The sequence below is a fragment of the Erpetoichthys calabaricus genome, chromosome 10 (genome assembly GCF_900747795.2).
Source record: "Erpetoichthys calabaricus chromosome 10, fErpCal1.3, whole genome shotgun sequence".
Lineage (NCBI taxonomy): Eukaryota > Metazoa > Chordata > Cladistia > Polypteriformes > Polypteridae > Erpetoichthys > Erpetoichthys calabaricus.
In genome coordinates this window covers 55418443-55441783 of record NC_041403.2, presented here as the reverse complement: position 1 = coordinate 55441783, position 23341 = coordinate 55418443, and the positions used below count along the sequence as shown (strand labels likewise).

At 36.5% G+C, this 23341-nt stretch overlaps 1 protein-coding gene across 11 annotated transcripts in view; it reads right to left on the bottom strand.

The window, feature by feature from the left end:
* Nucleotides 1–22832, bottom strand: part of rnf220a (ring finger protein 220a) — a 349766-nt gene extending 326934 nt beyond the window's left edge. For 3 of the 11 annotated variants that reach the window (XM_051933135.1, XM_051933141.1, XM_028811270.2), the window contains exons 1-3: nucleotides 22480–22832; nucleotides 13913–14010; nucleotides 9035–9834 (exon numbers count right to left, since the gene is read on the bottom strand). In XM_051933135.1, the coding sequence (XP_051789095.1) occupies nucleotides 9035–9677 (643 nt within the window). In that variant the 5' untranslated portion in view covers nucleotides 9678–9834; nucleotides 13913–14010; nucleotides 22480–22832. Of the gene's footprint in view, nucleotides 1–9034; nucleotides 9835–13912; nucleotides 14011–21338; nucleotides 21454–22191; nucleotides 22359–22479 lie in introns of those variants that run through there. The other 8 variants (XM_028811268.2, XM_028811271.2, XM_028811272.2 and 5 more) reach the window with 6 other exon arrangements.
* Nucleotides 22833–23341: the final 509 nt, after the last annotated feature.

Sequence of the window (23341 nt, the reverse complement as noted above, 5' to 3'; positions counted from 1 at the left end):
ATGAATATTTTTAAAATATCAATTCAACTTAGCTCATATAAATAATGTCTACTAAACAGTAATAAACACTCAAAGACATGGACACCACTACATACGTTTCCATACCTTATATGTGTACATGCTCACATTATGTACTGTAAAATATGCTATGCACAGGGCCTGTAAATTGTGTTTGGGATCTGCTGTCCTCTTTTGCATGATTTGAGCTTGTCATCATCTGGCCCTCAAACACACACGCATTATTGTTATCCAAGGAGGTGCTGCAGTCACTTCATGTGGTTCACACATTAAATATTACTTCATGTATATATTTACTAATTTGGTTAATTCCAGTTTGAGAATCATGGGGATCCACACCCAACCCAGAATCATGGAGCGAAAGGCAAGAACCCACATTGGCTGGCAAGTCAGTCCATTATTGTGCACACTTACACATACAGGCAAATTCACTCATGCCAAGCCAATTTAATTGCCAGTTAACCTAATTCATGTATTTTTAGTTTGTGAGAAAAAAGACAGTACCAGGATAAAAATTCTGCAAATATGGGAAGCTCGATAGGCAGGCAGTGTGGCATAGTGGCTAATGCTCTGAACTTCAAACACTAAGGTTGTAGGTTTAAATCCTGCTACTAAAGTACCATAAGCAATTCACTTCAACTTCCTGTGCTCCAAAGGGAAAAAATACAAGAAATGTAACCAGCTCTATCTCAAATGTTGCATGTAACCTCAAATAAGTAAATGTAAAGATCCAATATATGAAGAATGAAATTCAAACCATGGAGCTTTGGGATAGTACCACTAATCAGCCATTGTGCCACCCTATATCATTTTTATATATTTTAGAAAATTTAAAATGTTTATACTGCATACACTTTTTAACAAAGAACATCAAGTACCACATTTATGTTAGAGGCAAACTCTAATGCAACATAGTCTATCCCTCTATCCATTTTCTTAATGCATTGTTCACTCAATTGCATTTATCAGAGCATTACTGACAGAAAAGTAGGAACCATTTAGCTGCTTTAGACTATTAAAGGGTGTGCTCACTCACTCAAAATATCTCATTCTGTCCCAATGATTGAATTTTGATTGCTAAACAACCCAACAACATAAATTTGGCTACTAGAATAAAGCCACAACCCCTTCAGCAGTGTGAGAAAAAATTAAAAACTGGAACACCTTGTCTCTCAGCAAAACATAAAATTATGTAGATAAACTTGATATCCATAAACACCACTTAGTTCTGATGTGAAAGTGAACATGTTAGGTTAGGATGTGTATAACTTTTATTTTTTGGTTCACCTAAATTATTCAGTGTTTTCCACAAAAATAGCAATACTCTAAGAAATAGGGCACAAAACCAAATCCTTGTGCTCAGCCATCCAGCAGATACTATTGACACTCCACACTGTCTAAAGTGGCTACAAGATAACATAAGTTATCTGCAATGGCTAACCATTTTCAATAACCTAGCCAAGTATTAATCTTTTCTGCAAATTGACTAATGGATATTTTTAATTTACGAATTTTTCATAACGTGCATGCCGTTACTGCATACATACAAAAGTATGAGAAATGTATGTGTGTCTGGTACTACGCGTACATGTGTATTCATGTATACAACATTTACAGATCTGCTCAATGTCATTCAGGGTTGCTAGGGCCAGAGCAGCACTAGGCGCGAGCAAAACAACCCCGATGCCAGTCCACAAAAGGGGCAATTTAGACTCAGCAGTCAACCTAACGCATATCTTTGTCATGTGGAAAAAATAACTAAGTACCCTGACTAAAAAACAATACACACACAGGGGAAAACACACAAACTCTACACAGGGAATGACATGGCCAGGACTCCAATTCTTGACTCTAACTATCGCTATCACACTCGCAGAAAACTTTATTTAAAAACTTCTGTGATACGCCATCCATCCTAATTTTACCAAAATTATGGAAACTTAGTCTGATCAAATGTAGCACTTTGTTGCCTGCCATTGTCAGCACATACAACATATTACATTCCTGAGGCTCCACAGTTTTACATACCAAGCAGACATCTAGAGAAACGTGATGTGACACTAAAACAGAAGGCCATTCATTTGGTCACTGTAAGTTTAAAAGAGGCTCACTTCCTCCTTAACTGACATGACAGAAGGAACCCTGGGGTGTTGATCCACAGGCTCAATAGATGGCAGGTGTGTAGGGTGCAGAGTTGGGTGTGAGGGGAGAGTTAACATTTGCAGGGCACTCATTTTTATGATTGAGCGCCATCCAGCTCCATTGTCATGAAAACATTAAAGAAGCTGAAGAAGGAGAAAAAAAAATTCTTTCAAGTACAGACTCTTCAATACCTAGACATCTGCTCCTAGAAATATGTTGAAACAGCTGCTGTAACCTGCTGTTCTTTTGATCACTGGAAAGCAGCATTACGTTTTATTAATTTTCAATTTTCAATGGTTGGAATCTGTCCTGTGGGCCTCATGCTTTGCACTGTAAATATCTAAATGTCTATAAAACCTGTGCAAACAACCTCACCACCAGGCCGATAAAATAGGAGCACAGACAGACAGATGTCGGCATATTAAGAAACTGTAAATGCTACAGAATTTCACTTAAATGACTACTACATTCTCCTTCACTTATGTGAGAGCGCTGACCATATAACGAAAGGCCTCAACTGACAAAGCCCGTTTCTGGGGCAGAACTGGTTAACCTGGCCCATCATGAATCCAGTGCCATATAAATCAGAAAGAATTTATGAAGACAGCCTGAAACGGCTCGCAGGTTGGTCACGGCAGGAAGGAAGCCCGTGTGTCCAAGTTATGTTGTTTTAAGGATTTTTTTTTTATTCAGCTGCTCAGGAAGGAAGCCGGGGTCTGCGTTTCAACTCAGAGACCACTGATTACTCATCCTCGCTTTATATCATTTTCTTTTATCTCTCCTTTTATCCACCTCCTCTCTGTTTGTCTCTCTATACCACCATGACTCCTGCTTTTTGAATTTGCCTCACACTGTCATCAAGCTCCAGTATATACATATTTTAAAAAGGTAATGAGGAACTCCTATGTCCTGAAAATATTTCACATTTATTTGCATCTAATGAATGTGCATAAAGCAGCACACACTGCATACGACCTTAGTAGGAATGTGTTTAGCCACCACGCAAACATTAAAGGCCACCTGCAGCTTTCCATGCCTGACACCCGTACCTCTGGACAAATGGGGCTGTAAACCCAAATACACGGTATGATGTCAGCGTCAGCCCTATGTATGTTCAGTATTTCTGTCTCCTAGCCTTAAAAGAATGGCACCTGGCTGGCTATGGAGATGACCACACATCTGGAACACGTCAAGGCACGAAGTTAATGACTAACATACTGAGCATCAGTCCCAAATGCCTTGGCTCTCTGTGCCAGGAGATCAATCCACTGCACCCATGTGCCCATTACATTTATTCTAACCATCTTCATCTTCCACTTGTGAGCCTTGGGACAAATTAAGGCTTGTAACATTAAAAGCTACAAAGCAATTTTTAACTTATTTATGGATACTACTACTAGTATGGCATCTTTCATTTTGATTTCTTATTCACAAAACAGTATGAACCTTTCCATCTGGTGTAATTTACATATCTAGAGGGAAACCTTTAGAAGACATGAAGGTGACCTTGTCTTCCCTCTTCTGCTGCCATTTGAGAATACATGTGGCAGTAAGTAAGGTCTCGTTATCTAGCACACCCACGGAAAAAAGAATTGGAAAAAGTGGAACAATGGCAAGGTGTGTGGTAACTCATGCAACATAAGGCCAAAGACTACTCAATCCAGAGGTACCTTAAACAGTTGTGTCCAACTTGAGAAATGTCAGTTTGCCTAAGTGAATAATCCTATCTGCTGTGCTACCTAGGCTACAAAATAACACTTAGATTTTTTTCATGATGTTTCACTGTATAAAATCCTTTCATAAAAAAGTATGTTCTACCCCAAACGCCACTTCTGTTCACTGAGTTACTCATTTGGCCACCCTCTCCCAGCACTCTATGCTTATATAATCTGGAAGGTGATAACTGACAAATAGCCTTCACTGTTGGAGAAAAAACAACCATGGATTATTAAGAGAAATGCTCAGATTATGGAACATGTATTTGGACAATGTGTCAGTGTAACTAGAGCCAGTGCAGATGGCATTTTAACTAATTCAATTTATACAAAACCAAACATTACTAAACTTTATCATTTATCTTTTGGGATTTCACTCATGAGTCTGTGTGTAATTTTGTTGCCACCAAATGGGCACTGACTCCTTTGTCAGTCTTGACAAGAAAAATGTGTGTCTTTTTATGTGTAACAATCAAGGGTTTTAAGATCATTGTCTGAAGAAATTGCCTCTCAAGCATTTGCTGAGCCATCCTTCTAGTATATATTGTGTCAGTCTCTAAGGCAAAATTGTGTAGATTGGCAATACAAAATTAAAGTGTTCTTCGCATGTTTTCATTGATTTTCTGCATCCCATCAATTACGTTATGTGAGATATGTGGCCTTCTTATTAGGCTAGTCTTTCAATCCTTACTTTAATGTTTAAAGGAAAGTTAGACATTTCCTTAAATTTAAGTTTAAATATAAGGCAAAAACATCTTTTAGGAAAAAAAAGTGTGGAAGTAAATCCATAAACACATTCAGATCATTCTGCAAATGCTTCCCTTTTGATTTTTCTGCTCAGAAAACATGCATCCTGAAGGTCACAAAATACAATTTGAAAATTCTGTATCCCCGCATCAAAAAATATTGAAAGCGCATCTTCCCAAGGCCTTCAAAGTTCAACTCTGCAAGTCACTTTCACTTGTCTGGGCGGCTCTATCTCAGAAAACCCATATCGAAACAAATCACTCTCCATCCTGCAGATTCAGAAACACTGTATATTACCCTGTCATCCAATGTCACATTTTAAAATTAGACGAGACTTAAAACAGGGATGTGCATTTTGTATGAAGATGTGATCTGAAAATTCACTGCTTTTCAGTATTTCACAGGCTGACATGGTCAGCTCTCTGTTCCAGATAAGACATCAAGTGGCCTCAAAATATGTTTAACGGATCACTGATCAACATACGGTGCAGGGAAAAGTCACTGGAAAATACTATTTTGTGATTTTGCAATTAAAATATAAAGAAGAAAATACACCTTTTTAAGTATTAAAAATTCTCCAAAACTGTATTCAAAAACAATATGGAATAGAATCCTTAATTGTCTAAGGGTATGTAAGTCTTTTTCACCAGGTCCTGTTGCAGAGAGGCTGTATGTCATGTTCCTTATGTTGTTAGCTTGTGCATGATTATATAATAGAGTAGAAGAGCATGTCAAGTACTGATGTCACATCCTGGATTGTTTTCTACCCTGTCCCTAAAGTTTCTGGTATAGAATTTTGCTTTGCATGATGTTGAGCTGGAAAAAATGTGTTCAGTAAATGGATGAAAGGAAGTCTAAATTATGGAAAGACAGACAGTTAAACCCAAAGTAAATATTATCATTTGTTCAGTCCTACTATTTTGCATGCACAACTTTTATAGACTTCAAAAATTTTTAAATATTGCATGTTGTCTAATTGTCTCTCTAACTAAACACATAATAAAATATTGCAAACAAAACAAACCATAGTTTCATGCTGAAACCATACTGAATACTTCCACATAATCAAAAGGGAAAAATTGGGTCAAAAGCTGTGCTCTTATTACAATTGATACAAAATAATAACAACTTTTATAATAAGCGGGTGAACTATGCTCCTGAAAATATCTCCCTCAACCTTTTAAGCTACTTCTATATAAAGGGCACAAAACTCTTAATAAGGAGATACAAATAATAAAATTTGATTTCAGCATCAGTTCTAATTCACAGACTTGGGAACATGCATAGAGTCTCCTGTTTTCTAATATGGTACAGTGAGTACAAAGAATCAGACCTGGCCAAACTCATACATAGGAACCATTAAGCTAGTTTCCCAAGCACCCCTGCAAATCAGATAAGCAAATGGAGTTGGGCACTCGAACAATCCCGGAAGTCCAGCACATTATACTCAGACATCTACTTTATTTCTCTGAACTTGCCTAAAACCTTGACACCACGGACTGCACATGTAGATTATTTGTATCTGTTTCTGTACCACATTGTTGGCTTCCTGCTTAGCAGCATCAGGTAAAGCCTGATTATGTGCTCCAACAGCCTGGCACATCACTGGGATGCCTGGCTGGTAAATGCTGCTTGGCTTTGAGTGGGACTGGAATGGCTGGCTATGGTGGATTGGAACTTAGTAAAAAAACTGGTGATTTACAAACATTAGATAAATGCAATTTAAAGGCTGAATGAACAGAATATAAAATGACTATATTCTTAATTAATTTTTTTTTTCACTTTTACACTAGAATTAACACAAACGCTAGCATTAAATGTGGAATATCTAATACATTTTAATTGCATTTAACACATCTGACAGTCTAGTGCCGATCGGTCCACTCCAATTACACTAAATGAATGCCAGCTTACTTACCATTGAAAAATGTATTGTTGATACACAGTGAAAAATCCCATGATCAAGGCAGATTTTTTATTATTAATGGAAGCTTTATCAGGCTGAGAAAGTGGTACTAACCAAGAATCACTGAACCAAAGAGACCCCAGCCAGTTAACTGGTGCAAGAGATAGACATTTAATGCAGCTAAATGAATGAGCTAACTATACCACAAGTTCTTGAACATCTCAGAAAGGACACTCTGTCCTGCATGTGACAATCTGCAGTGAGGCCATCACTCAAGAAGAAATGAACTGAAGTGTCTTATACAAATGTGATGGAGGTTCAGTTTCAACAGCTGACATCACAAGTTAGAAATCAGTATGACAAAGGAATACATGCAGGCTTTAGAATGCAATGGAATGTAGTGGAAGAGCAAAAATCCTGCTTCTGTAAAAAGACAGCTATACAAAGCCATTGATAAGGCACTTGACACTTTATTTGATCTGAAGAGCCAAGTAAAACACATATCTGCAGTAATGTTTGACTGCACCGTCTACCAGTAGTGCTTCACCAATATCAGAGTTATTGTGTAAAGGGTTGTGACACTCTCAAATGTTACACCTTAGGAAATGACACAGATTTGAACCAATATGATATGGTACCATTTAACTGTGTAAATGCTCATGAATTGCAGAAAATATTTATAAAAGGATTCAGATGCAAGTCTGGATTCTACTGAAATGGCATTCCTATTTATTTATATTCATTGTTCTTGAATGACAATATAGCTGTTTGTGAATTCAAATTATCTGATACCACTCAAAAGCAAATCTGAAAAAAAACTATATTTCAGCATTTGACTTGAAATTTAATAGTCATGTAAACCTCTTAAACTGCAGTAAAATGTTATGGATTTGGATACGTTTGAAATGATCACTGCTTCCTGGTGTTGCAAATGCTCATGATCCAGGACAAATGCTCCTGTCAAAGAGTGAGCAGAGACCTGGGTAAAAGAAAAATGGAAGCATTGTTACTGTAAACATTAATGATGCTTTGTAAATGTGCCTCTTGGTGAAATGGTAATGGTGAGATTAGAAATTGCTGAAAATCATATTATAAATGGTCTTGGCACAGTTCTCAAAGAGGCAACACATATCTGGATCAGCTCAGAACAGCAACCTAAATACTAAATATCTACATTAACCTTTCCTCTTTAGTGAGGAAGCATTTTAAATCATTTGCTACAGTAGTATCAATAAGCAATTTGCACAAAGGGCATCAAAAATTGTCTCACACATCTAGATCACTAGGTGAAGGCAGTCATTAAAAAAGATCACAGCAAAAATTTTAATAGTTAACAATATCTGAAATGACTGAAACTAGCATTCTAAATATTTAAAATGCACTGTAACTTTTCCTGTATGGAGTGGAATGAACAAATTCACATTCAGCTGGAAGCATTTGAAATGACTGTGTAACACAATTGCATTAGTTATTATGACGAAGGGCATCAAATGCTCATCATACAGAGATAGTTCAAATCTGGATCAAATGACAATGATAGCTTTTTAAAATTGTTCAGAATGGCATTTTAAATGCTCACAACATAAATATCCCTCTTAGGGTGGTAGTGATCCAGATTAGAATAAATGAAAATATTGAAACATTCAGAAATAATATTGTAAACACGGCAATGCAAATTTTTCTTTCTGAAAACCATACAAACTTGGATCAGCAATGATAGGATGTGAAACTAGTCCCCATGGTGTCAAGAATACTCATGCCATGCTGAAAACACTCCTATTAGTGATATGGGTGAGTGGCATATTCTAGAAATGACCACCTTACATTTTCTTAAGTCATTCTGTACTGTGACTAACATACAGTGCAGTAGTTCTGATGTTACTTGTCATTACTGACGCAATGTTCTGTCCATGTCTTTGAATGTTTCAGCCTTGTCTCTGTCTTTTGAAAATCACAGAGACAGTTTATGAAAGCCATCCTGTGATGCATTTTAACAATGTGTACTGTCCATCTGATCCGCTTTCCTTTTCTGATGATGCTTCTGTGTTGTATTTCAAAGTCTGTTATGCTTACATATCATTGTGATATAGAACAGTAGTGCTATGGCTAAGTTTAAATTTTCTGATCTAACTGCCAATAATCACTTTGATCATTTTCACTAAATGATGATTCAAGACTTTCTTTAATTCTTCCTTCCTCTTTTGTTATTTGCCAAAATTTAAGGAATGTTGTTGTAACAAAATACCTACATATTCAGAATATTTCTGGAGGTGAAGCATTACTGGTTCAATTTTACAGCTTTCACTGTGAGACATGACCAATAAATGTATTTTGATCAGCAAGCTCAAGTGAAAGGAGAGGGAATTATTTGGAAAATAGTCATGAGACAAGAATTACCACAACATTTTATAGTAACTATATACTACTTTACATGTTTTGATCATGCATTATTAAAAACAACATAAAAAGTAAAACTGATTAAGTAAGGTGGGTTTGGGATACTTACAGCGCTCATTGCGATCCTCTGGACTAGAGGAGGTCTCACGATCAGACAGAAGGCCGGACACTGCAAAGATTTTCTTCCCAGCATCTTCACTGGCCTTTAATGACCCAGGAGAGCTGGATGGGATCTGTGTGCCACCATAGTCATACTCCTTCCCATCAGCATCTGAATAGCGCAGGTGGGGTGAGGCATCTGCCTCCAGGCAGCCTTTCAAGCGTTTGGCAGGAGTAAATGCTGACTGGTAGCCACTGCCATCACGGTCGTCTGGAGCTGAGGCAAAAGGCCGGAAGGCGCCTACCCCACTGTGATTGAGCATGCTGATTGGGGAGCAGTCTAGATTAGGAGGTGCAAACTGGGGGTGAAGATGCAGAAGGGAAGGAGGAAAGTCACGATTAGGGAACCCTCCTGGAACAGCTCCCTGGCGGTGATACATGGAGGCAAAGGTGTAGGAGCCATTAGTGAAGGGAATGTGCACCTCTTTATCGACAGACACAGGAACGCCAAAAGGACGTGGCTGCTGGCAGGGGATTGATGCATCACGGCTGGCTTCTGCAGTAGAGGCCAGCACCATCAATGCTGGAGATGCCAAAGGGTTTGGCAGATAGGAAGAGCTTTCCATCTTAAAGGCGGCTCGGTGTAAGTCCATTTTCAGATGTGCCTTGTCCCCTGAAATGAAAATCAGCAAAATGCGGGACTGAAGTGGGTGACAGCAGTGGCAGGTCAGTCACAGGCTGGAGCTGGGGCCAGCAGAACTGCTTATAGCTAACAGCCTGTCAAAGAAAGGTCATTCTTGGTGTAGAAACCTACAAAGAAAAAGGGAGATTTTGAGCACCCCAACTTCATTAAAATAAGCTTTGAATTGCTATGAAACTTGAAACATAATTTGTGCTTTAGACATTAACTAGTTTAACTGTGCAAAATTAACAATTTAGACAAACAGTATAACATATCTAAGGGGCCTTGAGAATTGTTTTGGTAGATCTGTCCATGTTGCTTTATTCTAACAACTATTTACACATTATTTATAACTGCCCTCATTTCAGTCATCCATAATTTAATAAACATTCTTCTTAGATCCCAGGTCCAGAGAACTACAGCTGAAATGAACCTCTGCCTCAAGTAGTCACAGTGCAACCCTGCTGTTTTGCAGTTCCCAGTTTTAACATATAGACCACGCCACATCAAGCACAGATAAGAGCCCTTTGTAATTCATGAATCCCATATCTGCGCCTCCATCTCATAAATCTAGCTCCAGTCCTGCGTTGATTTCTTGAACTTAATGGCTTTCCGGAAAAAGATCTGATAAAGATGTCCATCTCTGATCATCATATATATAGAATAAAATTCACATGAATACATTAACTCCATCTTCCTTTGACTGAACAGTTAGAATTAACCTTTGTTGACTGTTGTCTTTACAACAAAACTTTACATTAAAAGTGTTTAAATAATAAAGCTACACTATAATGTGTGTTCAAAACAAAGATGCATATTTATGTATATCTGTCGAGTCAAGCAAAAAAGGTCAATTCACATTTACCACAATGATACTGGAGTGTATGGCACATCCCAATTATTTACTCAAGGTAAACTGGAATTATTATAGTATGGCAGGAGATGCACAGGTTGCACTTTTAAAATAGCATATTATAACTGAAAAAACGGCTTTCTTTTTAAACAGTTTTGGTGATTCAAAACTTTCATTTCATTTATTGATGTTCAGTTTCTTTAAATGGCAAATTACAGCTGCATAACACATAGAGTGATGGCTTACAATTAACTGGTGAGCCAGCGTTAGCAATGGTGAACTTTGAAAGGGTCAGTAAATGTGTCCTGTGCTTGGATTAACATTAGAAGGTGGATGTCTGTGCTATAACAATTGCAGTAGTTAACCTCTCACCGGTTTACTTCTAAAGGTTCAATTCAACACATACAATAAAGGTGATCTCCTGGGAAACAAGTCACAATGCATGAGAATATTAAGGCAGCAGCTTGTGTTTGAAGCTACAACCCAAATTACCTCAGTTATGGGTGGTGCAATGATTAGTACTGCTGCCTCTGACCTCTAGTGTCCCAGGTCACCACTGTCTAGTCACTGACTGTGTGGAGTTTACAAATTCTCTGAATGTCTGTGTGGGTTTTTTTTTCCATGACATTCTAGTATTCATCCCAATCCCAAACAATATACACGTTAAGTTAACTGGTATCTCTAAATTGTGTCTGAGTAAAATGTTTTGTACTTCTGACAAGGTACTATTTTGATAAATGTGTGGATATTTCAATTTTATTATCATCTCCATCAACATGGCATGTCAGTGTATGGCTGACAGTCCAATAAAACGACACACGATACCCCCTTATGGTTGCTGGAAACCATAAGTACGCCAAGTATTCTATAGATGTGGTAATCACGTCTTCCTCTTCAAAGCCTGTGCCCGACTCTGTACCAACAATCACAAATCGAAGGCAGCATTCTATCTGGAAGGTTTTAGAATTGACAGACAGTTTGTTTTGTTTTATTTCACATCTCAGGTACATTATCGGCAGAAACTCCAGCACTGCAATAGAATCTGTGCCTGTATGTGAGCAAAGTGAATTCCTGGAGAGTCACTTCAGCAGAAGACTGAGGCCATCCTTCAGAAAAACAGTGCTGCACTCCTACGGACCCCAGCAAATCCTTTGTCTTTGTGCAACACATAATGGGAACAGGTAGTATTAGTTATAAAAACAAGTAACTTAGGAGAGTACAAAGCTCTAAAAATCACTACCAATATAAGCACAGCTTGGAATAACAAAAAAAAAAAGAAAATATCAAAGCAAAATGTTATAAGAAAGTGACAAATGTGCCATGTCTTTGACAGATAAGATCTGATGAGCCAAAAGAAGCTGCAGGGCATGTTTAAAAAAATTACAACTCCTGCTAAAGAAAATTAACAAATGCTACTGACGACCCCAAACGATGAATCATCACACAAAAAAATAAAGACTTTGAGATGAAAGCCAGAAGCTGCCAAGCCTTATGCTAGATTTCTTTTTCTTTTTTAACCTTTACATTTTAATACTAAAAAAAGTACTTATGTCTATTAACTCTGTAAAATACATTCAGTGATGTCCATGCAAACGTGAGCCACATGATGGACAAGAAATGATCAGGAGGAACAGGGAATTATACAATGTACCATTTTAACAGTCATGGCTATCTATCTATCTATCTATCTATCTATCTATCTATCTATCTATCTATCAATCTATCGATGCGTTTTTCTCTAAAATTACAGCAAAATTTTTAGCAATTCTGGTTTGAAATTTTGTTAAATCACAAAAAATATTACAAAGTACTGTATTTTGCTGGATTTCTTACATCTTCAAAAAATAACCCAATATACACCGATAATTACACTCTGGAAGTTGTGGTACAATATAATAAAAATTCTGTGCACAGAAGCAATTGCTTGTGGCACATGGTGAACTATTACAGATGTTCATAATGATGACTGTCAACTTGTTTTAACAAACTTTGAACACCCGGATGATCAAGACACAGTAAATGTTGTGACTGATGAGCACAGCTGCTCATGCCCTAGATATGCGAGTATTACTGGTTTTGTGCAACACACCAAACCATTTAGACAAATTTAAATACAAAAGTGGATTGCAGGCATTGTGTAATGTAAAAGTTAAAAAAAAGTCAATAACACACTACTCCGCTTTCCCTGGCAAAGAGTTTAACTTGATTAACCCAAATTAGGGTTCAGTCAGACTATCACAGGATTCACAATTGCACACACCCACAGCAACACAATGATAGTTTTCAATCGCCAGTATATGTAACCTGCATGTTTTTTGGACGTGAGAGGAAAACCAGAGTACCCAGGGGAAACCTGTCCAGACCCAAGAGAACATGCATACCCAACTGAGACAACATCCGAATATGAGCTTCGAATCCAAGGTACTACATTTGTGATGTAGTAAAACTAACTACTACATTATCATGCCACCCTGAAAGCAAATATTTTAAAAGAAATTAATTGTACACACTCTTTAGTGATTACCTGCTATATTTCTGTGATTATTCTGATGATGTTCATAAAAATTTTAATATGACAATTTTTAACTGATGAGCAAGTGTTGCATCTCTGTTATATACAAGAAGCTTTTCATTGTTTCTGAAGTAATGCTTACATTTGTTAATATTTAGGACAGATCACTTATTTCTGATACCATCCAGAAAATGACACATAATGTAAATCAAGCATTTTACAAAAGAAAAACATGATTAAATGTATGAAAGTACAAAAAAATGTTATTCTTAATAAGCACTGGATTGGACTAGTCTTAAGTTAAAAAGTAGATCCTTCCCTGTCAAGAGTCCAGAATTACTCATTGTACAGTTTCATTTTGACACCACTAATCATGAACATTCACAAACATAAAGTTATTTTTTTATTTCCTAGACCTATTGGTATAAAATTTGTGAATCTTCATCAGATGTGGTCTTTTTCTGTCTAATAAAATTACTATACTGTAAACACAGTTATCTTTTGGTTGTTAGCTATACTGCCACTTACTGTTTAGAACTTTAAATAACAGTACCCTCTAACAAAATAAATTAACTCCTTATCATGGTTTCATTAAAAGAAGCATCATTAAGCACATTACAAAAGATAAATAACCAAAATTTCATATAAGACAGGTGTCAGAAAATGAGAGGTAAAAAGAGCCTTATCTGGAGTAAGAGCCCCGAACTGGTAACTCAGTGCAATTTGGTGAACAAAGTTGCGCCACAGAATGAAAACAAAAGCCACTGGACTAGGTTTCTTTCTTATGCACAATCTCATCAGAAAAAAAAACTTCCATTGTATGCCAATCTAAGATACTCACTAGTATTGTAGCTTATAATGGTGACGCCCCGTTCTTCTCTTCCATCTGGCATAAATTCATTGAAGTTTACCTCTCCTTTGAATGGCAGGGAAGATAAGCTTAAAAAAAAAACAAAAAACAAAAAATAAAAACCAGCTCATCTTTCACTTTTTTTAAAATTTATGCATAAAGCTACTTTGTGTCTAACTTGTTTAGAAAGTCAGGTCCCAGGCCCTATTGCCCCAATCACATCCTCGGCACTGGTAAAATAATAAAAGTGACAAAAATTGAGACCCATCATTTAGATGCCAAGACAGGGTTGTAAAATACAATTAAATAATTATGCTTGCTTGATCACTTTGCAAATAATTACCATAAATATCACTTTTCTTATTTGACTACCTCTAATCTTCCTGCAGCTCTGGGAGCTTTCTCTTCCTGTGGCATTTGGAGCAAACATTTATAGTTTAGAGTAAAAAACAAAGAGAGCGTGAGACAGAGAGAGACATTTATAAAAATACCAAGGTTTTCTTATTACCGTTTTCTCATGGAAATGAAATGCGGTGAGTGGTACAACTGTTTTAATACATAAACAAGAGTTTATCTCCTTCAAGCCTTTTGCCTGATGCCATTTGATTTTGGAGGTAAAGAACAGAGGATATAAAAAGTGAATTTAACTACATCATCAAAACAGGCATGTTTTATTTTTTGCGGAATGCTTTCGTATAGTTATATTGGTACAGTGGTTAAAAATTCAGCCTCATTGCTAGATGAACCCTGGATTGATTCCAGGTCACTGATTGTGTTTTTCATGCTCTAAGTTGGAAATTATTGAAGAGTGCTATACAAAAATGCACTGAATTGAACTGTACTGAATGTTCTCCACAACCTTCTGAGGGTTTTCTCCCACACCCTAATCACATTCGGGTTAAGTTCACTGATGAAATTGGCTTGACATTAATGAAAGTGGGAGTGAGCTTTCTCAGCAATTGGCTAACATCAAGGCTGATCCCAGCATTGCATCTAATACTGCTGAGAAAAGTCCCTGCTCCATGTTACAAATGTCCTGCCCAAAGCCAGTTCATAAAGTGTTAATATTTCTCCTTATGTTGTGGTTTACCTCCTACATCGCATAGGATAACCGGTGAATGAAAACCGGTCTGAATGTGGAGGTGTGCTTATAAGTGCGCCTTCCATAGAGTTGGTTTGTGCCTTGCAGCCAGTACTAACAGAATATGCTGTATTCATCTACAACGCTAAAACAGGATAACCAATTTCAGTAATGATATGTGTGTAGATATTTTTTATTTAGTTTATATTACATAATACTCTCATAAATACACATACTGTAATGCAATTCAGGGTCATGTGGGAGGCAAGAACATACCCCAAAAACACTGGGCACAAGGCAAAAAGCAACCTTAGGCATGGCACATGTCCATCAAAATGCCCAGTCACACAGGGCCAATTTACAATTGCTTTAACCTAACCAGTACATCTCTGAGGATGTATAAAGGATACCTTGTGAAACACACATACAGAGAGGATACATGGGTGCAGGATTTTAACACTGCACACTGGTCTAAACGTCAGCTGTGCAACTCAATACCTTCTTCATAAACATCTCAATCTATTCTTTAACTCCCTTATTCAGTTCAGAGTTCTAGGAAACTGGTAAAACTGGGAACAAAATGAAAACCAATCCTGGATAAAGTGTCAGGTCATTGCAGGATTTAACCATGCAAGCATCCACAATCTCTCACATTGGGTCAATACAGATCCACCAGTCAACCTAACATACACTTCTTTGGGATGTGGGAGGAAAACCAGTGTACCCAAGGGAAAACCCACACATAACAATGCCTCGCAGACAGTTTCACTATATTGAAAATTTCCTTAAAGAGAGATTATATTATGAAGGACAGCAGTCAGCTTTTCCAGTTTTTGATGCTGTATTACACTGTGTTGATGGGATTCACAGAAAACAAAGTATGAACATAATAATTAAAATATCTGCAAATATCTGTTTTTGACCTAGTGTATGTTTTTATTCACAGACCTTGGCAATTCTCAGTGAACACATCATCTTTAGAAATTCAGCCCACTTCTCCAACTGAATAGTAAGACCCGAGTAAAGTCTTATTTAATTTTTTTTAATAAGCCATGAAATACTGTTTTTTTTTATAAATGTATGTTTTTACGTTAAATTTTATTTCATGTAGACCTTTTCAAAATGTGCACAGTACAAATGTTGTGAAAAAGTGTTATCTTAGTGCTTGCTAAACAGACAGTGATGCATTACAATCCAACAGGTTTATAGATTGTTTTTAACTGCTTTGATCTTTGAATTGCTAACAGTTGGACTTCCATGGTCCCTATTCTTTTCAGCTGTACGAAAGAATTACAAAAAAACAACATATAAATATTGCACTACTGAAAATGCTATGAATGCACACACAAAAGTCTGATCGAACAGATGCAAACATAAAAAGCAAATGGATTATTCAATAAAACAACGAATATGATAATGCAAAAGCAGTCATTCATAAAATCACTTTCAAAATTCTAGTGCTTGGAAAATATACACACGCAAAATTCTACCGAGCAGACCCCATTTTATATAGTTCCTTTCACAGGGCAAACCATCAGAAGGTGCAATGTATAACAAGAATGCGATACACAGTAAATCCAGCACAAGGGCATTCAAATACCTAGTAAAGCCGACTGAAATACATAACAGCAAATTACCCAATAGAAAGAAAACAAGAGTGGAATTATAATTTTTGAAAACATTACTTACATTAAATTAATTTCTATAAATATTATTAAATATGTAATCTTTATAAGATGATATCACAGTTGGACTGCATTTCAGAGTAACATATCAGTTTCACATTGTTTCCTATACAACTACAGTATCTCTGTCTTCAAATCTGCATCCCATTCCCAAAATTCTCAACTGTTTCAGGCTATACCTTCAAAAATTACAATTTGTCATTATCTGCCAGTGGTTAATGGGAAGTGGACCAGGGCAGGAAGGAACAAAATGGTTCTTGTACTGACAGTATAATCACTGTCAGACTAAAACAAACAAAACTGCTTCACATTCCTATATGTAAATTTTAATATTTCTTCATTGTCAATATTTCAGTTTTTTAAAGCATTTTCACTACTGTTAATACTAAAGTAAATACCAGCCTTTCAATTTACATTTTTCCAGTTTCAATCTTAAACATTCCATTTATTCGTTGCTGTGTATTTCACCGTATCGTGTGTATATATACTGTATATATATGTAATTTTTTCTTTTATTTTTACCACTCACTCCAGAATTTAATAAAACTATCAGAGTATGTTACACTCAATAGAAATTCCTTGTGAACAGTTTGTGATAATTTAATCTACAGACAGTTACATTATGCTGTTGGTGGCTGCATTCTCAGGTTACCAGCACATACTCTGTATCATGATCTGTTCAATAAAATTAAATAATTGCTAAACTTAATAAAAAAAAATCACCAGAGACAATTGAATTGTGTTTTTTCCAGTGGTTTTTTTTTGTAATTTGATAAGTTTTTACAGTAATTTTCAAAGCACATTCAGATAACACTAAGAAGCTCAGTAATGGATTAATAAAGGTGCATCCATCACAGATAGCCAGAAAAGAAAAACAGCCAATTTGCCACTTTAAAAAATATAAAAATGTCAGGCAGTACCCTAGTGTAAGGTACACCAAAGCTTTTTTAGCAGAAAGAGAAATGGAGAACAAATAATTAAGTCACACAGTAGAATCTAAGCTTTTGCTTTTACAAGCAAAAAGGCTAGTTGTAAGGTGCCCTGCCCACATCGGACACAGTTAATAATTACTTTAAAAATTGCTAATAATTTGTATATCTCTGATGTAGGCTTCTGACTAATACAGATGCACTCCTGCCATTTTTCTACTGGTGTGTGGTTTCCCATTTATGTGTGTCAAGCCAGTCTATTTAGGTTTCCAGACATCTGAAACACTAGCATGGTTGTAAGCGATATTAGGCCAAATGCCGCAATCTCATTGATCAAAGATACCACTCATGATGAGAATATTTTTTTCTCTTGTATAGTTTTCTTTTTATTTTATTTTCCTAATCTAAACATCAATCCTTTGCATGACTGAACACCTCCTGCCTTTTTGTTTAATTACTTTTCCCTTTCTAGCATCTGCATGAAAGATTGGATTTCAATGAAGTGTTTATTAGTGAGCCTCACTATAGGCACCCCATCAAAAATGAGTCCTTTTTTAAAGTTATCTCTTTACAAATTTTGCTCTGTGAGTTTATTCAAATCCTCAGTAATTATGACAATATATACATGATCACTTACTAACTTCACAGTATCTTAAAGGCTCGGTCATCAAATCTTATCCAATTCAATGTTTTGTTGCAGTGTTATATTTTATACTGATAAAGAGGTACGCTGTGAAACTAATTTAAGGGCCATTTACCCTTAAGGTGGCAGTTAAGAATGCTTCCAGTGTTTCTTTAGACCCAGCTCCATAGACATACAAAAACACTAAGCAAAACTCCTTTAATTGTTCTACAAAAAAAGTAAGTGTTTTATTCCACCAGCTCTCTTCCCGATTTTTAATTCCACACCGTGCACAAATCCAGATTAAAATAACTCTGGCTATTGATCCAGGCACTGGAATTGACATTAATTTTAGTTCACTTCTCACTTTGCAAAGAGATCAATAGGAAGCAATAACAGCTGACATCGTTGCTGAAAGGGATAGAAAAGGAGGACTCAGGACAAAAATCGAAACCTCGCCAAATAAATCATCTGTTACTTTCCCCCCTTTCTTTCTTTCTTTCTTTCTTTCTTTCTTTCTTTCTTTCTATCTGTTCAGTTCACATCAGGCAATCTGAAAATAAATTCTGGCCATTACTGCACTAAATACATAGATGAAGAATCAATCCAAAGAAAATTGAATTGTAGTTAAGAAATTATGTGATAAAGCTTGATGTGGTTTTGTACAAAAAGGTAACACTAGCAATCATCTACAGTGAAAAGAGGAAAGAAATGAATGACGTAGTTAAATAAAAACTAACATATGTAGATATTAAATAAAAATCATGCTTAGTCCTTCAATAATAGCAGCATCAATGTCATGCCTACTGGTTTTTAACTAGACTGTTCTTAAACATTTTACTGTCTAACCCGTGGGTGATCAGTAAACCAAATTGTGGCAAATTGTTCCTAATTGACTCATGACTCCGCAAAGCTCCCTGTTGCCTCCTATTCTTTATTTCATTGTATTAGCTCATACATCACAATAATAATTCACAATTAACAGAATTGTTTCAATGAGACCACCGTCTTTGCAGACAATAATTCAATTTTTTTTATTTGCTGGAGATGAAATATAGCATACCACTGCAAATGTATAAGCCAATTACATTTTTTTAACTTATAAAACAATAAGTGATTTGCAACAAAGGTAAGATGAGAAAATCAGTTTACAACCAATGTCCACAAATCACATCATGTCAAACATCTCTAGGCATTTTTAAAATTTGATATTAAAAATGAAACACCGCATTAAAAATAACCTTCACATACCGGGGACAACCCGTATTAAATATATGATGGTATTTTACAGTGAAAGGAGACTTTTAACAATGAATGATTGCTAACTAGCTGGGATTTTATCAAGTAAATTTATACTTTTTTCATTATAGAATTTTATATCAACCTGTTGCCTTCATACACAATTCAGCAGTCCTGCCTGTCTATTTATGTACTTTATATAGTGCCTTAAATATCTGTCCATTTGTGAATCCGTGTCATTTCAATAACATTTCATTCCAGTTTATTCTAGTTGAGTTTATTCTTAAACGGCGGACATCCCAGTATACCGTTCTCACAGCGTTGCGCAGGTTGTCAAATTAAAAACGTGCCATGTATTACAAAAAATATATATATAAAGTGTTCGGAAAACGCACCTAACGGTAATATTATTCATAATAATAATACTGTTCGAACACTACCAAGACAAGTTTATTTGCTTAAAACTACACAATGAACATAATTTGAAATATTCACGTACTGATATACTACATCAATGAGAAATGTGTATAGCTGAATTGAATAATAATGCAAAAAACACCATATGATGTATACCATGCATCTACAATATAAGCTACGTATGTCTTTAATCTACTGATTTAAAAAAAAAATTATATATATATATATATATATATATATATATATATATATATATATATATATATATATATATATATATATATATATACTGTATACTGGAATAACCCGTTTAAAAAAAAAATAAACATCAATAGTAAACTTGATTTCAATATTGCGATACCACTTGCAAAAGTTATTTTTACATAATGAGGTTACACATGCGGTTAGAGAGCTTTCATTTATGTCTGCAAAACTGTACGAAAAAATGCGCTAAAGCGTGCGTTTAAAGCTTCATTCACGCGGTATTGTTTTGAAGACGACTCGACGTAAGAAAACGTGAAGATTCATCTATTAAACGGCAATGCAACTAAAAAAGGTGGTTATCGATATCATGACATATGTGATCATCTGAATGCAGGCTGAAAAAACTACACACATACGCCAAATTACTTAGCATCACTTTGCAGAAAAAAATACATACAAGTTAAGTTTGAATCAAACAAAAGTAAATCGGAAACGATTACATGTCGATGTGTACATAAATAATTCCTAGAATTATATCAGTAAATATTCAACATAGGTTGAAGATAATTGTGAACCTGATACAAATGCTATTTTAGTTAAAAAAGCAAATCAGTAATGAAGCTGCCCGCTGCGAAACTCTATAATACAATAATAATAATAATAATAATGTCAGTACAAAATACCAAAACCAGCATTCGAATCAGTATATCGAATTCATTATAAAGTCATGTAAAAGATTACCAAAAATGGACTGTTAAGAGGATGGTCCACTTTAGTGGAAAACATAACTTAAGTGAACTTTGAATTAGCGAAAAGAAGTCATCAGTGGCTTCTGTTTTTAACAAATTCATTAAACATTTTACATCTTTTGCACCGTAAACGGAAATATCCGCCACATTTGATTGAAGAAAAACAAATGCTTCGTTTTAAGGCAGGATGTTGGATTGCAAATGTCCCATTTAACAGGTGTTTCCCTTGCAAAAAAATGGAAATGGCAACAGTTGGGTTGTTACATGGAAGCTCATACTGTTGCGTTTTACGAGTGGGCTTTTACTGAGGCAAAACTAAAACGAATAAATATCAGTAATATCAAACCAACACGGTCAAGAGCGTCATTTTACAGTAATGTTAAAAAAAGACCCAAACTCTAAACTGCACGCACATTTTTGTCGACACATTAAACAATGTCCGCCGTGTCTTGTTTCAGCTGAATAAACTCTTGTCGCACGGAATGACTTACCTGTCACAAAGCAGGCGCTCGCGAGGTGCAGACTGGGCGCCTTAGTTGGCTTCTTTTCCCTTAGAGCCACTGACACATACACACACACACACACACACACACGCTCGTGTAGGCGTTTAAGGATGTCCGGCTGGCAAAGTCTGACCGCTTTTGTCAGAACGTTGCGGGACGACAGGCACGCATTATCATAAGCAGGTACAATCTGCTATATCAAAAACGCATATTGCTCGCGTTTAAAGTCACTCCAGTTGATTACGATTACGCCGAGATTCGAATCAGAGCGAGCAAGTGTTTATTCGTTACGTGATTTTGCTATGCTAACTTTATTTTTCAGTACGAAAAGAGCATCACTTTCAGCAAAAACCGCACAAGGTTGTTTAAGAAGTTTGAAACGAGGTTACTTTGTGGAACTTCAATTTTAAATCATCATCGCTTTAATTCTTCAATTATACTCAAAACAAAAAGATCAAAATATACTACTACTACTACTACTACTACTACTACTACTACTACTACTAATAATAATAATAATAATAATAATAATAATAATAATAATAATAATAATAAAGAGCCATCCCACAGAGTTTTAAAACGCACTACTTTAAATTGCGCATCGTATTTCGGAAAGTTTCGACCGAAGCTCATAGTTATCGTAAAAAAAAGAAGTGGAGAGAAAAGCTCCTTAAGAATACACATCGCACATCCTCGATGCTGGATAAATGGAAAAGTATTTAAAAATAACGAAGTTAAAGGTGCAAAATTACTTTAGTATGAACACTACAGAGATAACAGTGGCTGATTTGTTTGTTTCTAATTGGTAAAACACTAAGTGTAAGAACACTACTGTACTTACGGAAGAAAAGTCCACTTGTTTGTGAAAGGTAAATGTCTTCAAGAAGACGGTGCATCTTAAATAAAAATGTTTTTAACAATCATTCATTTTTTAAAGCTCAAGACACGTAAGTGAAGAGCACGACGTTTGCGTTTTTTTTTTTCTGTCTCGATGCATGAATAAAGAGCCGGAGACAACAGCCAGATTCTCACACTTCTGTTAAAATGAAAGTGAACTGATAACAAGATCCCCCCTGCCTCAAGAGCAGATCAAAATCAGCCCCTCTCTCCGGGCTGTCCGAGTACTTACAGTGTTTAAAACAATCCCTTGGAGACTCACGATGCCCGGTTTGCTTTTGCTTTTTTTTTATCCTCGCAGACACTTTACAAGTGCAGGAGCTTTGGCAAGAAGACGCCGGCAGCGGAGCAGCATGGACAGCGGAAAAGTAAGTAGAGAGTGAGACAAGGCGAGCAGGTTGCTGTGTCGGAGGTTGTCCCCCAGCCTCTTGTGTTTAGAGGATGGTGTCGCTTACATGTGCAGATGAGAAGGAATGTGTGCCGAGCAGCACAAGGAGATGGGATCGGGGACTCGAAAGCTGCTGGCTGCCTCTTTCTGTCCGCTTGTGCCTGCGAGTAAGAAGGCGCAGCAGTGCCTCTCAGCGCCGGCTGCGCTCATTGACTGACACTCTGTGTCTCCTTCTCCCCCAAGCCCCCCTTAACCGACTCCCCGGGGGACTTGAACGCTGCTTTGTGAACATTGAATATATTATCATCTCGCTGCTCTAGAGAGCAGACCTTGGGAAATGGAGTCCATCACCAGCGCGCATCTTTAACGCTGCGTCCTTTTTTACGAAACATCTTTCATACTGATTCCTTTATTTTACTTTTAATTTTGCTGCGTTTCTCCGATTTTGGATAAAAGACTTACACTTCACAAGATCGTCCTTGTTCAGCAAATGTGTGACGGCCTGACAGTTCATTATGTTAGAATAAAAAGTATTTTTGGTGCAGCTTCATTTAATACACGTGCTGGACTAACAGCTGTAACGCGCTGTTCTTTATGCACTATACGATGAAGTGCCAACGGCTCAAAGAGTTTAACTTAGAGACCATGAAAATCAGGAGCAGCGTACCCCTATGAACAACACAAGCATCCACACGCAGAAGTTTAT